At 46.8% G+C, this 19,549-nt stretch overlaps 1 protein-coding gene across 1 annotated transcript in view; it reads left to right on the forward strand.

Annotated features, from left to right (window-relative positions):
• Positions 1 to 19,549, forward strand: part of LOC135523480 (slit homolog 1 protein-like) — a 217,819-nt gene that overhangs the window by 161,731 nt on the left and 36,539 nt on the right. The window contains exons 14-22 of the mRNA XM_064950176.1: positions 3,602 to 3,625; positions 5,427 to 5,571; positions 5,796 to 5,870; positions 6,185 to 6,328; positions 6,725 to 6,868; positions 9,538 to 9,704; positions 16,327 to 16,459; positions 17,844 to 17,912; positions 18,504 to 18,575. Of these exons, the coding sequence (XP_064806248.1) occupies positions 3,602 to 3,625; positions 5,427 to 5,571; positions 5,796 to 5,870; positions 6,185 to 6,328; positions 6,725 to 6,868; positions 9,538 to 9,704; positions 16,327 to 16,459; positions 17,844 to 17,912; positions 18,504 to 18,575 (973 nt within the window). The remainder of the gene's footprint in view (positions 1 to 3,601; positions 3,626 to 5,426; positions 5,572 to 5,795; positions 5,871 to 6,184; positions 6,329 to 6,724; positions 6,869 to 9,537; positions 9,705 to 16,326; positions 16,460 to 17,843; positions 17,913 to 18,503; positions 18,576 to 19,549) is intronic.

Here is a 19,549-nt window from a genome sequence, read left to right on the forward strand (position 1 = left end):
ATCAGAATATATTTTATATTTTAGATTCTTCAAATAACTATCCTTTGCCTTGATGACAGCTTTGCACACTCTTGGCATTCTCTCAACCAGCTTCAGCTGGAATGCTTTTCCAACAGTCTTGAAGGAATTTCCACATATGCTGAGCACTTGTTGGCTGCTTTTCCTTCACTCTCCGACTTATCCCAAACCATCTCAATTTGGTCATCTGATGCAGCACTCCATCACTCTCCTTCTTGGTAAAATAGCCTTTACACAGCCTGGAGGTGTGTTGGGTCTTTGTCCTGTTGAAAAAAAAATGATAGTCCCACTAAACAAACCAGATGGGATGGCGTATCACTACAGAATGCTGTGGTAGCCATGCTGGTTAAGTGTGCCTGGAATTCTAAATAAATAATAGACAGTGTCACCAGAAAAGCTCCCCCACACCATCACACCTCCTCCTCCATGCTTCACGATGGGAAATACACATGTGGAGATCATCCGTTCGCCCACACGGCGTCTCACAAAGAAACGGCAGTTGCAACCAAAAATCTCCAATTTGGACTCCAGACAAAAGGACACATTTCCACAGGTCTAATGTCCATTGCCCGTGTTCCATGGCCCGTATTTTAATTCGTTTAACACTTTTTTGGTTACTAGATGATTCCATATGAGTTATTTCATAGTTTTGATGTCTTCACTCTTATTCTACAATGTAGAAAATAGTAAAAAATAAAGAAAAATCCTGGAAGGAGTAGGTGTTCTAAACCTTTTGACCGGTACATAAATATCTTTCTCTCTCTCCAGCTATCTCTCTCTCTCTCTCTCTCTCTCTCTCTCTCTCTCTCTCTCTCTCTCTCTCCAGCTGTCTCTCTCTCTCTCTCTCTCTCTCTCTCTCCAGCTGTCTCTCTCTCCAGCTGTCTCTCTCTCTCTCTCTCTCTCTCTCTCTCTCTCTCTCTCTCTCTCTCTCTCTCTCTCCAGCTGTCTCTCTCTCTCTCTCTCTCTCTCCAGCTGTCTCTCTCTCCAGCTCTCTCTCTCTCTCTCTCTCTCTCTCTCTCTCCTCTCTCTCTCTCTCTCTCCAGCTGTCTCTCTCTCTCTCTCTCTCTCTCGCTCTCTCCCTCCTCTCTCTCTCTCTCTCTCCAGCTGTCTCTCTCTCCAGCTGTCTCTCTCTCTCTCTCTCTCTCCTCCCTCTCTTCCCCCCCCTCTCCAGCTGTCTCTCTCTCTCTCTCCTCTCTCCTCCTCTCTCTCCCCCCTCTCCAGCTGTCTCTCTCTCTCTCTCTCCTCTCTCCTCCCTCTCCCCCCACCTCTCCGGCTGTCTCTCTCTCTCTCTCCTCTCCCCCTCCCCCCCGGACCTAGCTTTGTGCACTCTGGCATTGCCATGCTGAAACAGGAAAGGCCCTTCCCCAAACTGTTGCACACAGAATCGTCTCGAATGTCATTGTATGCTGTAGCGTTAAGATTTCCCTTCAATCACTCCATCTTCCTCTCTCCGCTCTGCCAGCAGTACTCATACCAATCAAAACTCCCCTCTTTCTCGATTGCTCCCTAACGCTCACACTCCTTTTCATTCTCCCTCTCCATTTACAGCAAGAAGATAGTACTTTATCCCTAACAGAGGGTTTTAATTTAGTTGTTGATCCTTTATCCCTAGCCGAGGGTTTTAATTTAGTTGGTGATCCTTTATCCCTAGCCGAGGGTTTTAATTTAGTTGTTGATCCTTTATCCCTAGGGTTTTAATTTAGCTGTTGATCCTTTATCCCTAGCCGAGGGTTTTAATTTAGTTGTTGATCCTTTATCCCTAGCCGAGGGTTTTAATTTAGTTGTTGATCCTTTATCCCTAGCCGAGGGTTTTAATTTAGTTGTTGATCCTTTATCCCTAGCCGAGGGTTTTAATTTAGTTGTTGATCCTTTATCCCTAGCCGAGGGTTTTAATTTAGTTGTTGATCCCTTATCCCTCCCTCCGTCCCTCTCTCCTCTAGCAGGTTTTATAGCACATTAACACACAGTGAGTCTGGTTTCACAGTACACCACAGAGAGCTGGCATCGCTGGGTAAGGCTGGCGCTGTAGCTAGGGTTTCTGCCCGTGTCCAATTCCTCAAGCCCTCTGCCTACTACAGTACCTCACTTCAAATACCAATTTCTAATACCCCTGTCCAAACTCTGCCCATCATCCTTCCTCTCCCCCTTCCCCAATTCTCCCTACCTCCAGGCCCTTTCCTCTGTCTGTCAGGCATAGTGGGTTTTACTCTACTGCACTCCCACCCACCCTTTACTATACTCACTCCTCACCTCCATGATCCCCCTCACTTCCCCTGCCCTTTCCCCATTCCCACCCTTTACTATATTCACTCCTCACCTCCCTGATCCCCCTCACTTCCCCTGCCCATTCCCCATTCCCACCCTTTACTATACTCACTCCTCACCTCCATGATCCCCCTCACTTCCCCTGCCCTTTCCCCATTCCCACCCTTTACTATATTCACTCCTCACCTCCCTGATCCCCCTCACTTCCCTTGCCCATTCCCCATTCCCACCCTTTACTATATTCACTCCTCACCTCCCTGATCCCCCTCACTTCCCCTGCCCATTCCCCATTCCCACCCTTTACTATATTCACTCCTCACCTCCCTCCCACCCCCTTGGCCCTTCCTGTGTCTGGCACCCATAGGGTACATTATAGTGTTTCTGCCTCGCTGTGTGTGTGTCTCTCTGCCAGTATACTGTGTTAGAGCAGCGGGATAGGCAGCCTGGCACTCCTCTCTCCACACGTTACTCTCGCTGGTTTACCATCTAGCATTGTCATCTGCCTAGCCATGGTGAATCATAATTTTCTCTCTCTCTCTATCTCTCTCTCTCTCTCTCTCCCCCCCCTTTCCTGTGGCGTTGCCATGCTGAAACAGGAAACAGGAAAGGGCCTTCCCCAAACTGTTGCACACAAAGTTGGAAGCACAGAATCGTCTCGAATGTCATTGTATGCTGAAGTGTTAAGCCTAAACCATGAAAACAGCCCCAGACCATTATTCCTCATCCACCACACTTTACAGTTAGCATTAGCGTTCTCAGGTAGCGTTCTCCAAACTCAGATTTGTCCGTTGGACTGCCAGATGGTGAACAAAGATTCATCACTCCAGAGAATGTGTTTCCACTGCTCAAGAGTCCAATGGCGGCATTGCGCATTGTGATCTTAGGCCTGTGTGCGGCTGCTTGGTCATGGAAACCCATTTCATGAAGCTCCCGACGAACAGTTCTTGTGCTACTGTTGCTTCCAGAGGTAGTTTGGACCTTGGTAGTGAGTGTCACAACCGAGGACAGATGTTTTTTATGCTCTACATACTATAGCACTCAGGGATCCCAACTGACTTGTTGGGAAGGGGGCATCCTATGGCGGTGCCACGTTGAAAGTCACTGAACTTTTTAATACGGCCATTCTACTTCCCATGTTTGTCTATGGAGATTGCATGGCTGTGTGCTTGATGTTATACACCTGTCAGTAACGGGTGTGGCTAATATACCCGAATCCACTAATATGACGTATGTCCACATACTTTTGCCCATGTAGTGTATGTGAGAATGTATATCTGTGCTGACTGACATCATTGCTTCTCCCTTGTTTCCATCACAGCCAAGGAACAATACTTCATCCCTGGTGAGTAGCTTGTGTTCACGCTTTTACACATCTTCTCCCTCGCTATTCACCTCTCCATCCCTCCATTCATTCTGTAGTTCTCCTCTTCTCTATCTCTTTCTCCGTCTAACTGGAATGGGTTAACTCTTGTGGTTTGTGTTTTACCGTAAGTCATGTGTGCTTCCTTGTCTGGCCCTCTGCCTCAGCTCTGTTTATGGAATAGACTAACTCTGATGAAAACTCCGGAGGAAGGTCTTCTTTGCTTTGCCACAAGCACAGTCACTGACAAATGTGTGTGTGTGTGTGTGTGTGTGTGTGTGTGTGTGTGTGTGTGTGTGTGTGTGTGTGTGTGTGTGTGTGTGTGTGTGTGTGTGTGTGTGTGTGTGTGTGTGTGTGTGTGTGTGTGTGTGTGTGTGTGTGTGTGTCCATCTTTGAGGAAGACACTGGGCATCATTGGCAGGTGACATGAATGGAAATACAATATGAAAGCTTAATACTAAATCTGTCCTCTTCAAAAAATGTATGACAAATACTCACAAAAACACTGGAATGGCATGTTATATTCTGTGAATAATTGGACTGTGGAATATACTGTAGACTACTAACATTCAGTCTCTGTACTGGCAGACAACTCTCTTCCCAAGAAACTCCACCTCACTATCTCCCTACCTCCCTTTCTCTTTCCCTCTCTCTCATTCTCTCTCATTCCCTCTCTCTTGCTTTCTCTCTCCCCCACTATCTATCAGTCCTCGTGTCTCAGTGAAAGATAAGTCCCTCTGCTAGATCAAAGAACATCCTGAAACTTTCATTGCTTCCTGTGTAGCAGGAAATTACATTTACTTCCGTTCATCCACTTCGCTCTGTAATAAGCATTATTAGACTTCACTCATCGCCTGTGTGTGTGTGTGTGTGTGTGTGTGTGTGTGTGTGTGTGTGTGTGTGTGTGTGTGTGTGTGTGTGTGTGTGTGTGTGTGTGTGTGTGTGTGTGTGTGTGTGGGTGTGTGTGTGTGTGTGTGTGTGTGTGTGTGTGTGTGTGTGTGTGTGTGTGTGTGTGTGTGTGTGTGTGTGTGTGTGTGTGTGTGTGTGTGTGTGTGTGTGTCGTCCACAGCACAGTGTAATGAGCATCATTAGACTTCAGTCATCATCAGTACAGGACTTCCTGTCTGTCTGAGCTGTTTGTCTCAGAGTCCAAAAGAGACCAATAAGGCTGTATTGTAGTTGCAGAACACATGGAACAACATGTCTCAGTCACAACTGTTCTCACTGAGACAGCCTCAGGAGATGAGGAGCGGAAGCTAGGTTAGTCTATTGAGATGAAGGAAAGGAGATGAGGAGAGGAAGCTAGGTTAGTCTATTGAGATGAAGGAAAGGAGATGAGGAGAGGAAGCTAGGTTAGTCTATTGAGATGAAGGAAAGGAGATGAGGAGAGGAAGCTAGGTTAGTCTATTGAGATGAAGGAAAGGAGATGAGGAGAGGAAGCTATGTTAGTCTATTGAAATGAAGGAAAGGAGATGAGGAGAGGAAGCTATGTTAGTCTATTGAGATGAGAGGGTCTAAGGTGACAAATAAGGTAGAGGTGATATGGTCCTTGACTAGTCTCTCAAATGACAGAAGTGAGTGCTACGGGGCGACAGTCATTTAGTAGTTATGAAGTCGTTGTAAAGACACCTTTATATGTTGTGTGTGTGACGTGTTTATAGCAATTGTGCGTGTGTTTGTGTTTCAGGTACATTTAGTTTTGTTTAAAACTGTGTTGTGTTTGTTGTGTATCAGGTACAGTTTTTTTAAAGGTTGTGTGTGTTTGTGTGTTATGTGCCCTCAGGCACCGAGGACACCCGTCTGAATAATGAGTGTAACAGTGAGCCAGCCTGTCCTCCTAAATGTCGCTGTGAGTCCAACGTGGTGGACTGCTCCAACCTCCGAATCAAAAAGATACCAGAACACATCCCTGCCTCTACCACTGAACTGTAAGAGTACACACACACACACACACACACACACACACACACACACACACACACACACACACACACACACACACACACACACACACACACACACACACACACACACACACACACACACACACACACACACACACGTGTTTGAATCTTCTTCAGGATTCAAGGCTGTTTATTTAACGTCAGCTTCATTCTAATCATGGTTTGTTTCCTCCTCTCTCTCTTCCTAGTCGTCTGAACAACAATGATATCACTACACTGGAGGCTACAGGAGTCTTCAAGGCCCTCTCCCAGCTCAACAACATGTACGCTGTGGTTTATGTTATGAATGAATTAGACAGAAATGTCTCACTAGTCTAGGTACCAGTCTGTTTAGCCACAAGTACAAGCAGTGGAATACAAGGAGTGGAATACAAGGAGTGGAATACAAGGAGTGGAATATAAGGAGTGGAATACAAGGAGTGGAATAGCAGGAGTAGAATGAAAGGAGTGGAATACAAGTAGTGCAGTGTTAGCTAACAACTGGTACCAAGGCTAATGTCTCACTGCTGCTACCAAAAAAAAGTTAAGAAGGTATTTTTTCATATTTCTTTGTTCACCATTATTTATTTATTCACAGTAACCTTAGCAACAATAAGATCACGGAGATTGAGGATGGGGCGTTTGAGGGGGCGGGGTCTGTCAACGAGCTCCATCTTTCAGCCAATCAGCTGGATTCTGTCCGCAGCGGAATGTTCAAGGGACTGGAGGGACTACGCATGCTGTGAGTCACACACACATGCAGACACACACACACACACACACACACACACACACACACACACACACACACACACACACACACACACACGCAGTGACCCAAACAGACACAGACGCACACATGAGCACAAGTAGGCACACACACTCATGCATGCATGGATGAGAACCTTCATCCACTGACGCTTGTACTAGTACTAGTCTTGCTTGGCAGAATTGTGGAAGTTCACACAGCGGCTGTGGAAAGAGACGACTCATGTATTAACACCCACAATGCATCATCCAGATCCTCCTTTTCCAACACTGTATCTTCCTCCTAATATTTCATATTAGGAACATTCCAATACACTTCTTGTCAATTCACATGGGATATATGCCAATTAAGCAGTTTTCTCTATTCCAGAATGTTGAGGAACAACAAGATCAGATGTATCCATAACAACAGCTTCACCGGCCTGCACAACGTTCGCCTGTTGTCTCTCTATGACAACCAGCTAACTACCATCACCCCTGGAGCCTTCGACACCCTGCAGACACTGTCTACACTGTAAGACACACAAACACGTGCGCACTCACACACACTAAAGTCCTGCACGGGTCCGTTTTTCAGAGCCCTACCCGGACATTTTGCATGTCTATTCATCATTTGGAGAAAATGAATGCCATGAATTAAGAAAAATATATTTTTATTTTCACATTGCGATGCGTTACTCAAATCGCTTTGAGAAAAATAGTCTTCTAATTAGCCTTCTTACCTAATACAAGCCTGTAGCCGACATGACAAAAAAATACCTTTACATGAAATAGTGTTATTAAGATAATCAAATATTTCAGGCCTAATTAAAAGTTAAATAAACCATTCCCAGAATTGAATACAGGCTGAAAACATACATGTGTTTAGTAGACGACCCAACTTAAGGCTCCCCATCCATTTCTCAATCACTTGAAACCCCTTTTTAATGCAATCTAGAGCCATAATCTTTACATTCTATGTGAAAAATGTTATTTTTTCTGCATGTCTAAGCACACCTCCTGAACTGTCTGTATCCTCCTGCCTGTTTTCAGATCCCTTGAATATGTCCAAATTTTGTTACGTTACAGCCTTATTCTAAAATGGATTAAATAATTGTTCATCCTCATCAATCTACACACAATACCCCATAACGACAAAGTGAAAACAGGTTTTTAGACATTTTTGCAAAAGTATTAAAAATAAAAAACTAATAACTAATTTACCTGTATTCAGACCCTTTCTATGGGACTCAGAGCTCAGGTGCATCTTGTTTCCATTGATTATCCATGAGAAGTTTCTACAACTTGATTGGAGTCCACATGTGGAAGGGCACTGCGTTCATCCACCTCTGGCCTGCTCGCCTCCCTACCACTGAGGAAGTACAGTTCCCGCCCAGCCCAGTCAAAACTGTTCGCTGCTCTGGCCCCCCAATGGTGGAACAAATTCACGACGCCAGGACAGCGGAGTCAATCACCACCTTCCGGAGACACCTGAAACCCCACCTCTTTAAGGAATACCTAGGATAGGATAAAGTAATCCTTCTCACCCCCCCTTAAATGATTTAGATGCACTATTGTAAAGTGGCTGTTCCACTGGATGTCATAAGGTGAATTCACTAATTTGTAAGTCGCTCTGGATAAGAGCGTCTGCCAAATGACTTAAATGTTAAATGTATGTTAAATGTGGTAAATTCAATTGATTGGACAAGGAATTAATTGTCAGAGGAGTTCCAAGACAGGATTGTGTCGAAGCACAGATATGGGGAAGGATACCAAAAAATGTCTGCAGCATTGAAGATACCCAAAAACACAGTGGCCTCCATCATTCTTAAATGGAAGTTCCTCTGTGGGGATGGCAGAACCTTCCAGAAGGACAACCATCTCTGCAGCACTCCACCAAACAGGCCTTTATTATAGCGTGGCCAGACGGAAGCCACTCCTCAGTAAAAGGCACAAGCCACCTTGGAGTTTTCCAAAATGCACCTAAAGACTCTCAGACCATGAGAAACAATATTCTCTGGTCTGATGAAACAAAGATTGAACTCTTAGGCCTGAATGCCTAACATCATGTCTGGAGGAAACCTGGCACCATCCCTACGGGTAAGCATGGTGATGGCAGTATCATGCTTCGGGGATGTTTTTCAGCGGCAGGGACCAGGAGACTAGTCTGGATCAAGGGAAAGATGAACAGAGCAAAGTACAGAGAGATCCTGGATGAAAACCTGCTCCAGAGCGCTCAGGACCTCAGACTGGGGCTAAGATGTACCTTCCAACAGGACAATGACCCTACGTACACAGCCAAGACAATGCAGGAGTGGCTTTGGGACAAGTCTCTGAATGTCAAGGGGTCTGAATACTTTCTGAATGCACTGCATTTCTCGGAGTCTCTGCTAAACTCTGGGTAAAAGATTGAAAGGAATGTGAGTCTTATTTAGTACGTTAAGTAATTAATTGTTTTTCTATAGTCTACCAACCTTGCCAGCAGGCATGCCAGCTAACATAGATAGACAAGCTAGCTGCTCTATCTGATAGTGTGAAATGGCTTCTTGGTTGCTAGTTATGAGGTTGGGAGATTGGGAACCTATCTGGGCTAAAGACAACTTCAGAAAATGGCTAGGTGGCTAGTACAGAAACAAATATATATTTTTAAATACAATATATTAATCAGCATTAATCTGAGGGGGCACGTGCCCCTGTGTCCCGTATGGACATGGCGTCTCTGTGTGGCTGGTAGCCAATGTCTGCCTCGCCACTCACTGAATGGAATTCACAACACAACAAGCTCCTGTAAAACAATTTGAATGCAAATGTTTCCGACCCGCAGTGTAATTGTTCTGAACTGTGACCTGATCCACGGGTTGAAATAATGGCTTATTTTTCACCTGATGCAGGGCTCTAACACACCTACACACACACACACCTTCACACACACACACACACACACACCTTCACACACACACACACACACACACCTTCACACCCACACCCCCACACACACACACACACCTTCGCACGCACACCTTCACACACACACCTTCACACGCACATACACACACACACACACACACACACACACACACACACACACACACACACACACACACACACACACACACACACACACACACACACACACACACACACACACACACACACACACACACACACACTTAATTGTTAAGTCTAACTCTCTCTTTCCATCAGTAACCTCCTGGCTAACTCCTTCAACTGTGACTGTCGTCTGGCCTGGCTTGGTGATTGGCTGAGAAGCAGAAAGATTGTCACGGGCAATCCTCGATGCCAGCGCCCCGCCTTCCTCAAAGAGATCCCACTGCAGGACGTGGCACTGCCTGACTTCCGCTGTGAAGAGGGTGAGTTTGGGTCGAAACACACACACACTCTCTAGCACACACAGTTCTGCCTCACACTCTCTAGCACACACAGTTCTGCCTCACACTCTCTAGCACACACAGTTCTGCCTCACACTCTCTAGCACACACAGTTCTGCCTCAAACTCTCTAGCACACACAGTTCTGACTCACACTCTAGCACACACAGTTCTGCCTCACACTCTCTAGCACACACAGTTCTGCCTCACACTCTCTAGCACTCACAGTTCTGCCTCACACTCTCTAGCACACACATTTCTGCCTCACACTCTCTAGCACACACATTTCTGCCTCACACTCTCTAGCACATACAGTTCTGCCTCACACTCTCTAGCACACACAGTTCTGCCTCATACTCTCTAGCACACACAGTTCTGCCTCACATTTACATTTTACATTTACATTTAAGTCATTTAGCAGACGCTCTTATCCAGAGCGACTTACAAATTGGTGGATTCACCTTATGACATCCAGTGGAACAGCCACTTTACAATAGTGCATCTAAATCATTAAGGGGGGGGGGGGGTGAGAAGGATTAATTGTCCTATCCTAGGTATTCCTTGAAGAGGTGGGGTTTCAGGTGGCTCCGGAAGGTGGTGATTGACTCCGCTGTCCTGGCGTCGTGAGGGAGTTTGAGACAGATTCTCGCCACGCCACCTGGTAGGAGCGACCTGTCAGGTAGGACGCAATCCAAGCGTGGGCCGCGCCGGAGATGCCCAACTCGGAGAAGGTGGAGAGGAGGATCGGATGGTTCACAGTGTCGAAGGCAGCCGATAGGTCTAGAAGGATGAGAGCAGAGGAGAGAGAGTTAGCTTTAGCAGTGCGGAGCGCCTCCGTGATACAGAGAAGAGCAGTCTCAGTTGAATGACTAGTCTTGAAACCTGACTGATTTGGATCAAGAAGGTCATTCTGAGAGAGATAGCGGGAGAGCTGGCCAAGGACGGCACGTTCAAGAGTTTTGGAGAGAAAAGAAAGAAGGGATACTGGTCTGTAGTTGTTGACATCGGAGGGATCGAGTGTAGGTTTTTTCAGAAGGGGTGCAACTCTCGCTCTCTTGAAGACGGAAGGGACGTAGCCAGCGGTCAGGGATGAGTTGATGAGTGAGGTGAGGTAAGGGAGAAGGTCTCCGGAAATGGTCTGGAGAAGAGAGGAGGGGATAGGGTCAAGCGGGCAGGTTGTTGGGCGGCCGGCCGTCACAAGAAGCGAGATTTCATCTGGAGAGAGAGGGGAGAAAGAGGTCAGAGCACAGGGTAGGGCAGTGTGAGCAGAACCAGCGGTGTCGTTTGACTTAGCAAACGAGGATCGGATGTCGTCGACCTTCTTTTCAAAATGGTTGACGAAATCATCTGCAGAGAGGGCGGTGGGGGGGGCGGAGGATTCAGGAGGGAGGAGAAGGTGGCAAAGAGCTTCCTAGGGTTAGAGGCAGATGCTTGGAATTTAGAGTGGAAGAAAGTGGCTTTAGCAGCAGAGACAGAGGAGGAAAATGTAGAGAGGAGGGAGTGAAAGGATGCCAGGTCCGCAGGAGGCGAGTTTTCCTCCATTTCCGCTCGGCTGCCCGGAGCACTGTTCTGTGAGCTCGCAGTGAGTCGTCGAGCCACGGAGCGGGAGGGGAGGACCGAGCCGGCCTGGAGGATAGGGGACATAGAGAGTCAAAGGATGCAGAAAGGGAAGAGAGGAGGGTTGAGGAGGCAGAATCAGGAGATAGGTTGGAGAAGGTATGAGCAGAGGGAAGAGATGATAGGATGGAAGAGGAGAGAGTAGCGGGGGAGAGAGAGCGAAGGTTGGGACGGCGCGATACCATCCGAGTAGGGGCAGTGTGGGAAGTGTTGGATGAGAGCGAGAGGGAAAAGGATACAAGGTAGTGGTCGGAGACTTGGAGGGGAGTTGCAATGAGGTTAGTGGAAGAACAGCATCTAGTAAAGATGAGGTCGAGCGTATTGCCTGCCTTGTGAGTAGAGGGGGAAGGTGAGAGGGTGAGGTCAAAAGAGGAGAGGAGTGGAAAGAAGGAGGCAGAGAGGAATGAGTCAAAGGTAGACGTGGGGAGGTTAAAGTCGCCCAGGACTGTGAGAGGTGAGCCGTCCTCAGGAAAGGAGCTTATCAAGGCATCAAGCTCATTGATGAACTCTCCGAGGGAACCTGGAGGGCGATAAATGATAAGGATGTTAAGCTTGAAAGGGCTGGTAACTGTGACAGCATGGAATTCAAAGGAGGCGATAGACAGATGGGTAAGGGGAGAAAGAGAGAATGACCACTTGGGAGAGATGAGGATCCCGGTGCCACCACCCCGCTGACCAGAAGCTCTCGGGGTGTGCGAGAACACGTGGGCGGACGAAGAGAGAGCAGTAAAAGTAGCAGTGTTGTCTGTGGTGATCCATGTTTCCGTCAGTGCCAAGAAGTCGAGGGACTGGAGGGAGGCATAGGCTGAGATGAACTCTGCCTTGTTGGCTGCAGATCGGCAGTTCCAGAGGCTACCGGAGACCTGGAACTCCACGTGGGTCGTGCGCGCTGGGACCACCAGATTAGGGTGGCCGCGGCCACGCGGTGTTGGGCGTTTGTATGGTCTGTGCAGAGAGGAGAGAACAGGGATAGATAGACACATAGTTGACAGGCTACAGAAGAGGCTACGCTAATGCAAAGGAGATTGGAATGACAAGTGGACTACACTTATCGAATGTTCAGAACGTTAAGCTTACGTAGCAAGAATCTTATTGACTAAAATGATTGAAATGATACAGTACTGCTGGAGTAGGCTAGCTGGCAGTGGCTACGTTGTTGACACTACACTAATCAAGTCGTTCCGTCGAGTGTAATAGTTTCTACAGTGCTGCTATTCGGGGGCTAGCTGGCTAGCTAGCAGTGTTGATTACGTAACGTTACGTTAAAAGAACGACAATAGCTGGCTAGCTAACCTAGAATATCGCTCCAGACTACACAATTGTCTTAGATACAAAGACGGCTAAGTAGCTAGCTAGCTACGATCAAACAAATCAAAACCGTTGTGCTGTAATGAAGTGAAATGAAAATGTGATACTACCTGTGGGGCGAGGCGGAATGTTGACCGGGTTGTTGAAGTTCAATTCGGAAGACGTTGGCTAGCTGTTGGCTAGCTAGCTAGCAGTGACTCCTACGTTAAGGATGACAAATAGCTGGCTAGCTAACCTCGGTAAAGTAAGATAATCACTCTACTCACTCACACTCTCTAGCACACACATTTCTGCCTCACACTCTCTAGCACACACAGTTCTGCCTCACACTCTCTAGCACACACAGTTCTTCCTTGATGGGAGTTACGGGTTTCGCTCATACAACTGCTTCAAGACATTTGGGACTGAAGACTGCAGATTGTAGCACAATATACAGAAAGAGATCTACCCCTTTTGAGTTGTCAAAGCATCTGGGTTTTTTTGTGGGGGGAGAGGGGGAAGCACTGTCCCTTAAAGATAGAGATAAGTATCTATTGATGGCCCTTATTGTGTGGGAGGTAAGTTAGTGATCTATTGATGGCCCTCATTGTGTGGGAGGTAAGTTAGTGATCTATTGATGGCTCTCATTGTGTGGGAGGTAAGTTAGTGATCTATTGATGGCCCTTATTGTGTGGGAGGTAAGTTAGTGATCTATTGATGGCTCTCATTGTGTGGGAGGTAAGTTAGTGATCAATTGATGGCCCTCATTGTGTGGGTCGTATGTTAGTGATCTATTGATGGCCCTCATTGTGTGGGAGGTAAGTTAGTGATCTATTGATGGCCCTCATTGTGTGGGTCATAAGTTAGTGATCTATTGATAGTGTGGGAGGTAAGTTAGTGATATATTGATGGCCCTTATTGTGTGGGAGGTAAGTTAGTGATCTATTGATGGCTCTCATTGTGTGGGAGGTAAGTTAGTGATCTATTGATGGCCCTCATTGTGTGGGTTGTATGTTAGTGATCTATTGATGGCCCTCATTGTGTGGGAGGTAAGTTAGTGATCTATTGATGGCCCTTGTTGTGTGGGAGGTAAGTTAGTGATCTATTGATGGCCCTCATTGTGTGGGAGGTAAGTTAGTGATCTATTGATGGCCCTCATTGTGTGGGTCGTAAGTTAGTGATCTATTGATGGCCCTTATTGTGTGGGAGGTAAGTTAGTGATCTATTGATGGCCCTCATTGTGTGGGAGGTAAGTTAGTGATCTATTGATGGCCCTCATTGTGTGGGAGGTAAGTTAGTGATCTATTTATGGCCCTCATTGTGTGGGAGGTAAGTTAGTGATCTATTGATGGCCCTCATTGTGTGGGAGGTAAGTTAGTGATCTATTGATGGCTCTCATTGTGTGGGAGGTAAGTTAGTGATCTATTGATGGCCCTTATTGTGTGGGAGGTAAGTTAGTGATCTATTGATGGCTCTCATTGTGTGGGAGGTAAGTTAGTGATCAATTGATGGCCCTCATTGTGTGGGTCGTATGTTAGTGATCTATTGATGGCCCTCATTGTGTGGGAGGTAAGTTAATGATCTATTGATGGCCCTCATTGTGTGGGTCATAAGTTAGTGATCTATTGATAGTGTGGGAGGTAAGTTAGTGATATATTGATGGCCCTTATTGTGTGGGAGGTAAGTTAGTGATCTATTGATGGCCCTCATTGTGTGGGAGGTAAGTTAGTGATCTATTGATGGCCCTCATTGTGTGGGAGGTAAGTTAGTGATCTATTTATGGCCCTCATTGTGTGGGAGGTAAGTTAGTGATCTATTGATGGCCCTCATTGTGTGGGAGGTAAGTTAGTGATCTATTGATGGCCCTCATTGTGTGGGAGGTAAGTTAGTGATCTATTTATGGCCCTCATTGTGTGGGAGGTAAGTTAGTGATCTATTGATGGCCCTCATTGTGTGGGAGGTAAGTTAGTGATCTATTGATGGCCCTCATTGTGTGGGAGGTAAGTTAGTGATCTATTTATGGCCCTCATTGTGTGGGAGGTAAGTTAGTGATCTATTGATGGCCCTCATTGTGTGGGAGGTAAGTTAGTGATCTATTGATGGCCCTCATTGTGTGGGAGGTAAGTTAGTGATCTATTGATGGCCCTCATTGTGTGGGAGGTAAGTTAGTGATCTATTGATGGCCCTCATTGTGTGGGAGGTAAGTTAGTGATCTATTGATGGCCCTCATTGTGTGGGAGGTAAGTTAGTGATCTATTGATGGCCCTCATTGTGTGGGAGGTAAGTTAGTGATCTATTGATGGCCCTCATTGTGTGGGAGGTAAGTTAGTGATCTATTGATGGCCCTCATTGTGTGGGAGGTAAGTTAGTGATCTATTGATGGCCCTCATTGTGTGGGAGGTAAGTTAGTGATCTATTGATGGCCCTTATTGTGTGGGAGGTAAGTTAGTGATCTATTGATGGCCCTTATTGTGTGGGAGGTAAGTTAGTTATCTGTAGATGGCTCTCATTGTGTGGGAGGTAAGTTAGTGATCTATTGATGGCCCTCATTGTGTGGGAGGTAAGTTAGTGATCTATTGTTGGCCCTCGTTGTGTGGGAGGTAAGTTAACCAGCTGGTACTGGGCTGATAGAACATGCTTCACAATTTCTCACTCCTCTTTCTTCAAAGTCAAAAAGGTGGTTGAACGTGTCTCTAGGTATCGACTGTCTTTGTAAATGTATTTTATTATTTTGTTTACCAAGCGATTTCACCCTCAAGCGATTTCACCTTAGGTCTCTGATCGATTCTTATGACACACATACACACACATACACACACTCAGCCGTACCTATGTCTCTGTTCAATTCTTATGACACACATACACACACATACACACACATACATACACACACTCAGTCGTACCTATGTCTCTGATCAAATCTTATGACACACATACACACACAAACACACACATACACACTCACTCAGCCGTACCTATGTCTCTGATCGATTCTTATTACACACATACACACACATATACACACATACATACACACACTCAGTCGTACCTATGTCTCTGATCGAATCTTATGACACACATACACACACAAACACACACATACACACACACTCAGCCGTACCTATGTCTCTGGTCGATTCTTATGACACACATACACACACATACACACACATACACACACATACACACATACACTCAGCCTTACCTATGTCTCGATTCTTATGACACACACACACACTCAGCCGTACCTATGCCTGAAGTCAATGCTGGCTGAGTGTTATTGAGCTGTTAGCTGTACTGATCAGTGAATCTGCTTCCTACTGAGAACGAATACTAGGTCTGTCTTTGTCTCTGCAACTTTACACTATCATCTCTATCTAATCTCTCATTTATGTCATCTCTATCTAATCTCTCATTTAATGTCACCTCTATCTAATCTCTCATTTAATATGTCATCTCTATCTAATCTCTCATTTAATATGTCATCTCTATCTAATCTCTCATTTAATATGTCATCTCTATCTAATCTCTCATTTAATATGTCATCTCTATCTAATCTCTCATTTAATATGTCATCTCTATGTAATCTCTCATTTAATATGTTCTCTCTCTCTCTAACCTCTCTTTTCCTCGTTTCCGCTATTCAATCTCTCTTGCTAGATGAATAATCAAACCTGCCTTCTCCCGCTGTCTCTCTCCAGGAGTGGAGGAGATGAGCTGTGTGCCCAGGCCTCTGTGTCCCAGTGAGTGTACATGTCTGGAGACTGTGGTACGCTGCAGTAACAATCACCTCCGTGCGCTACCCAAAGGCATCCCCAGAAACGTCACTGAATTGTGAGTTCCTCCTCAGTACATCAAATATTTCAATCATAAGAATGTTTTATGATACAATCAGGTGGAATTTTATGGACATGAGCAGATCGTAGCAATGGACTTAAGACAGAAGAAAGATGGAGAGAGGAGAAAGAAAGAAAGAGAGAGAGATAATAAACATTATAGTTCTTCTCTCAGACATTCCTCTCTACTCCCAGAGGCCTCCAGGCCTAATACTGATGTCACTCCAACTACCATGGCCAAGAACTGTGTGTGTGTGTGTGTGTGTGTGTGTGTGTGTGTGTGTGTGTGTGTGTGTGTGTGTGTGTGTGTGTGTGTGTGTGTGTGTGTGTGTGTGTGTGTGTGTGTGAGAGAGAGATCCACAGCATCAAGAGAACATTTTAATGAGCAGGTTTTGTTGGGATGGGTGTGGAGATAGATAGAGTGTTGGGGGGAGGTAGGGGAGGGAAGGGGGAGATAGAAAGAGAGGGGTGTGTGGGGGGAGGGAGGGGAGGGAAACGGGAGCTAGATAGGGAGGGGAGGGAGGGATGGGGGAGATAGATGTAGAGGGGAGATGAAGGATATATAGATAGAGGGGGGGTAGGGGGAGGAGTCGGGAGGTGTGTGTGGAGGGAAGGAGGAGATGGATAGAGAGGGGTGGGGGGAGAGAGGGAGATAGAGAGAGGGGTGGGGAAGGGAGAGAGAGGTGGGGGAGGGTGATAGAAAGGGGTGGGGGAGGTAGATAGAGAGGGGTTGGGGGAGGGAGATAGAGAGGGGTTGGGGGAGATAGATAGAGAGGGTGGGTTGGGGTGGAGATAGAAAGAGAGGGTGGGGGGAGCGAGATAGATAGAGAGGGGTGGGGGGGGAGCGAGATAGATAGAGAGGGGTGGGGGGAGCGAGATAGATAGAGAGGGGGGGGGGGGGAGATAGAAAGGGGTGGGGGAGGGAGATAGAGAGGGGTTGGGGGGAGGGAGATAGAGAGGGGTGGGGGAGATAGATAGAGAGGGGTGGGAGGGAACAGAGATAGAGAGGGGTGGGGGGAGCGAGATAGAGAGGGGTGGGGGGAGATAGATAGAGAGGGGTGGGGGGAGCGAGATAGAGAGGGGTGGTTGGGAGCGAGATAGAGAGGGGTGGGGGGAGATAGATAGAGAGGGTGGGGGGTAGAGAAAGGGGTGGGGGGTAGAGAGAGGGGTGGGGGGAGGGAGATAGATAGAGAGGGGTGGGGGGAGGGAGATAGATAGAGAGAGGGTGGGGGGGGGGGTCGGACAGTGTTACTATCTGACACGGGGTTGTTAGGGTTCGTGGTCTGGCCTTTCTCTCCCTGTGGCTTTAGAAAGACCCAGGATCTGAATGCTGCCATTTCACACAAGTATTAAACTCTGAATATCTGTCTGTCTCTCCACAGGTATCTGGATGGGAACCAGTTTGGCATGGTGCCAAAGGAGCTTTCTACCTTTAAATACCTCCAGTTAGTGTGAGTGTGTCTACCTGGCCAACCTTGATGTTATCTGGTGTTATTTGGCAGTGTGTACCGTGTCCAATCAAAAACGCATCTTTTGACCGATGGGTAAAATAATGTGTTACATGTTACTCTAAAAACAGTGGTCCTCCCCTTGTGTCTCCATGGTAATCACTTCAAACGTTGGTACCCTTGTAGGAGGGACAGAATTAGGGAGACTAATTCAATGGAGGCCAGAGAAAGAAAGGGGTAGAAACTCTGGGCAATATAATTGCGTCAGCTAGGCTGGATACTGTAGGAGAACTGTGGCTAACTGACAGGTACACTGTTGAACTTGTTTCTTCTCTCCAATCCGGAGGACATAAAACAAGCTTTTTATTTTCAATTCAGCTCTCAACAGAGCTCGGTGCTTCCTATCAGATGTTACAAAATCAAACTTTTTAGATGTAATGTTAATGATGTGGTAGAGAAAGACCCCACTGAACAGATCATATCATGAACAATCATATTTTTTGGGTGAAATGTATTTTATAACATAAGGAATGACACTTCATGGGTGGATGCCCTACAGTGTGTGATTTAACAGTGTGTTCTGTGTCCTTTTAGAGACCTTAGTAACAACAAGATCAACTCTCTCACCATCTCTTCATTCTCCAACATGAGTCAGCTCACGACACTGTAAGCACTGATCCGTTTACCTGTCCACCTGTCTTCCTGTTCACCTGTCCAACTGTCCACCTGTCTACCTGTCCACCTGTCCACCTGTCCACCTGTCCACCTGTCCACATGTCTTCCTGTCTTCCTGTCTTCCTGTCCACCTGTCCACCTGTCCACCTGTCTACCTGTCCACCTGTCTTCCTGTCTTCCTGTCCACCTGTCTTCCTGTCCACCTGTCCACCTGTCCACCTGTCTACCTGTCCACCTGTCTTCCTGTCCACCTGTCTTCCTGTCCACCTGTCCACCTGTCCACCTGTCTTCCTGTCTTCCTGTCCACCTGTCCACATGTCTTCCTGTCTTCCTGTCCACCTGTCCACCTGTCCACATGTCTTCCTGTCCACCTGTCCACCTGTCCACCTGTCTTCCTGTCCACCTGTCCACATGTCTTCCTGTCTTCCTGTCCACCTGTCCACCTGTCCACATGTCTTCCTGTCCACCTGTCCACCTGTCCACCTGTCTACCTGTCCACCTGTCTTCCTGTCTTCCTGTCCACCTGTCCACATGTCTTCCTGTCTTCCTGTCCACCTGTCCACATGTCTTCCTGTCCACCTGTCCACATGTCTTCCTGTCCACCTGTCCACCTGTCTACCTGTCCACCTGTCCACCTGTTGACCTGTCCACATGTCTTCCTGTCCACCTGTCCACCTGTCCACCTGTCCAGCTGTCCACCTGTCCACCTGTCCACCTGTCCACCTGTCTACGTGTCTACCTGTCCACCTGTCCACCTGTCTACCTGTCTACCTGTCCACCTGTCCACCTGTCCACTATGAGCGTATTGAACACAACAAAACAACTCTGTAGTTTTCTAGGATGTGTTATAACAGAAGGGATATATGTTAAGGTGTACTGCCTGTAGGATCCTGAGTTATAACAGAAGGGATATATGTTGAGGTATACTGCCTGTTTCTTACTCATTCTAGGATCCTGAGTTATAA

Source organism: Oncorhynchus masou, chromosome 31, assembly GCF_036934945.1.
Source record: "Oncorhynchus masou masou isolate Uvic2021 chromosome 31, UVic_Omas_1.1, whole genome shotgun sequence".
NCBI lineage: Eukaryota > Metazoa > Chordata > Actinopteri > Salmoniformes > Salmonidae > Oncorhynchus > Oncorhynchus masou.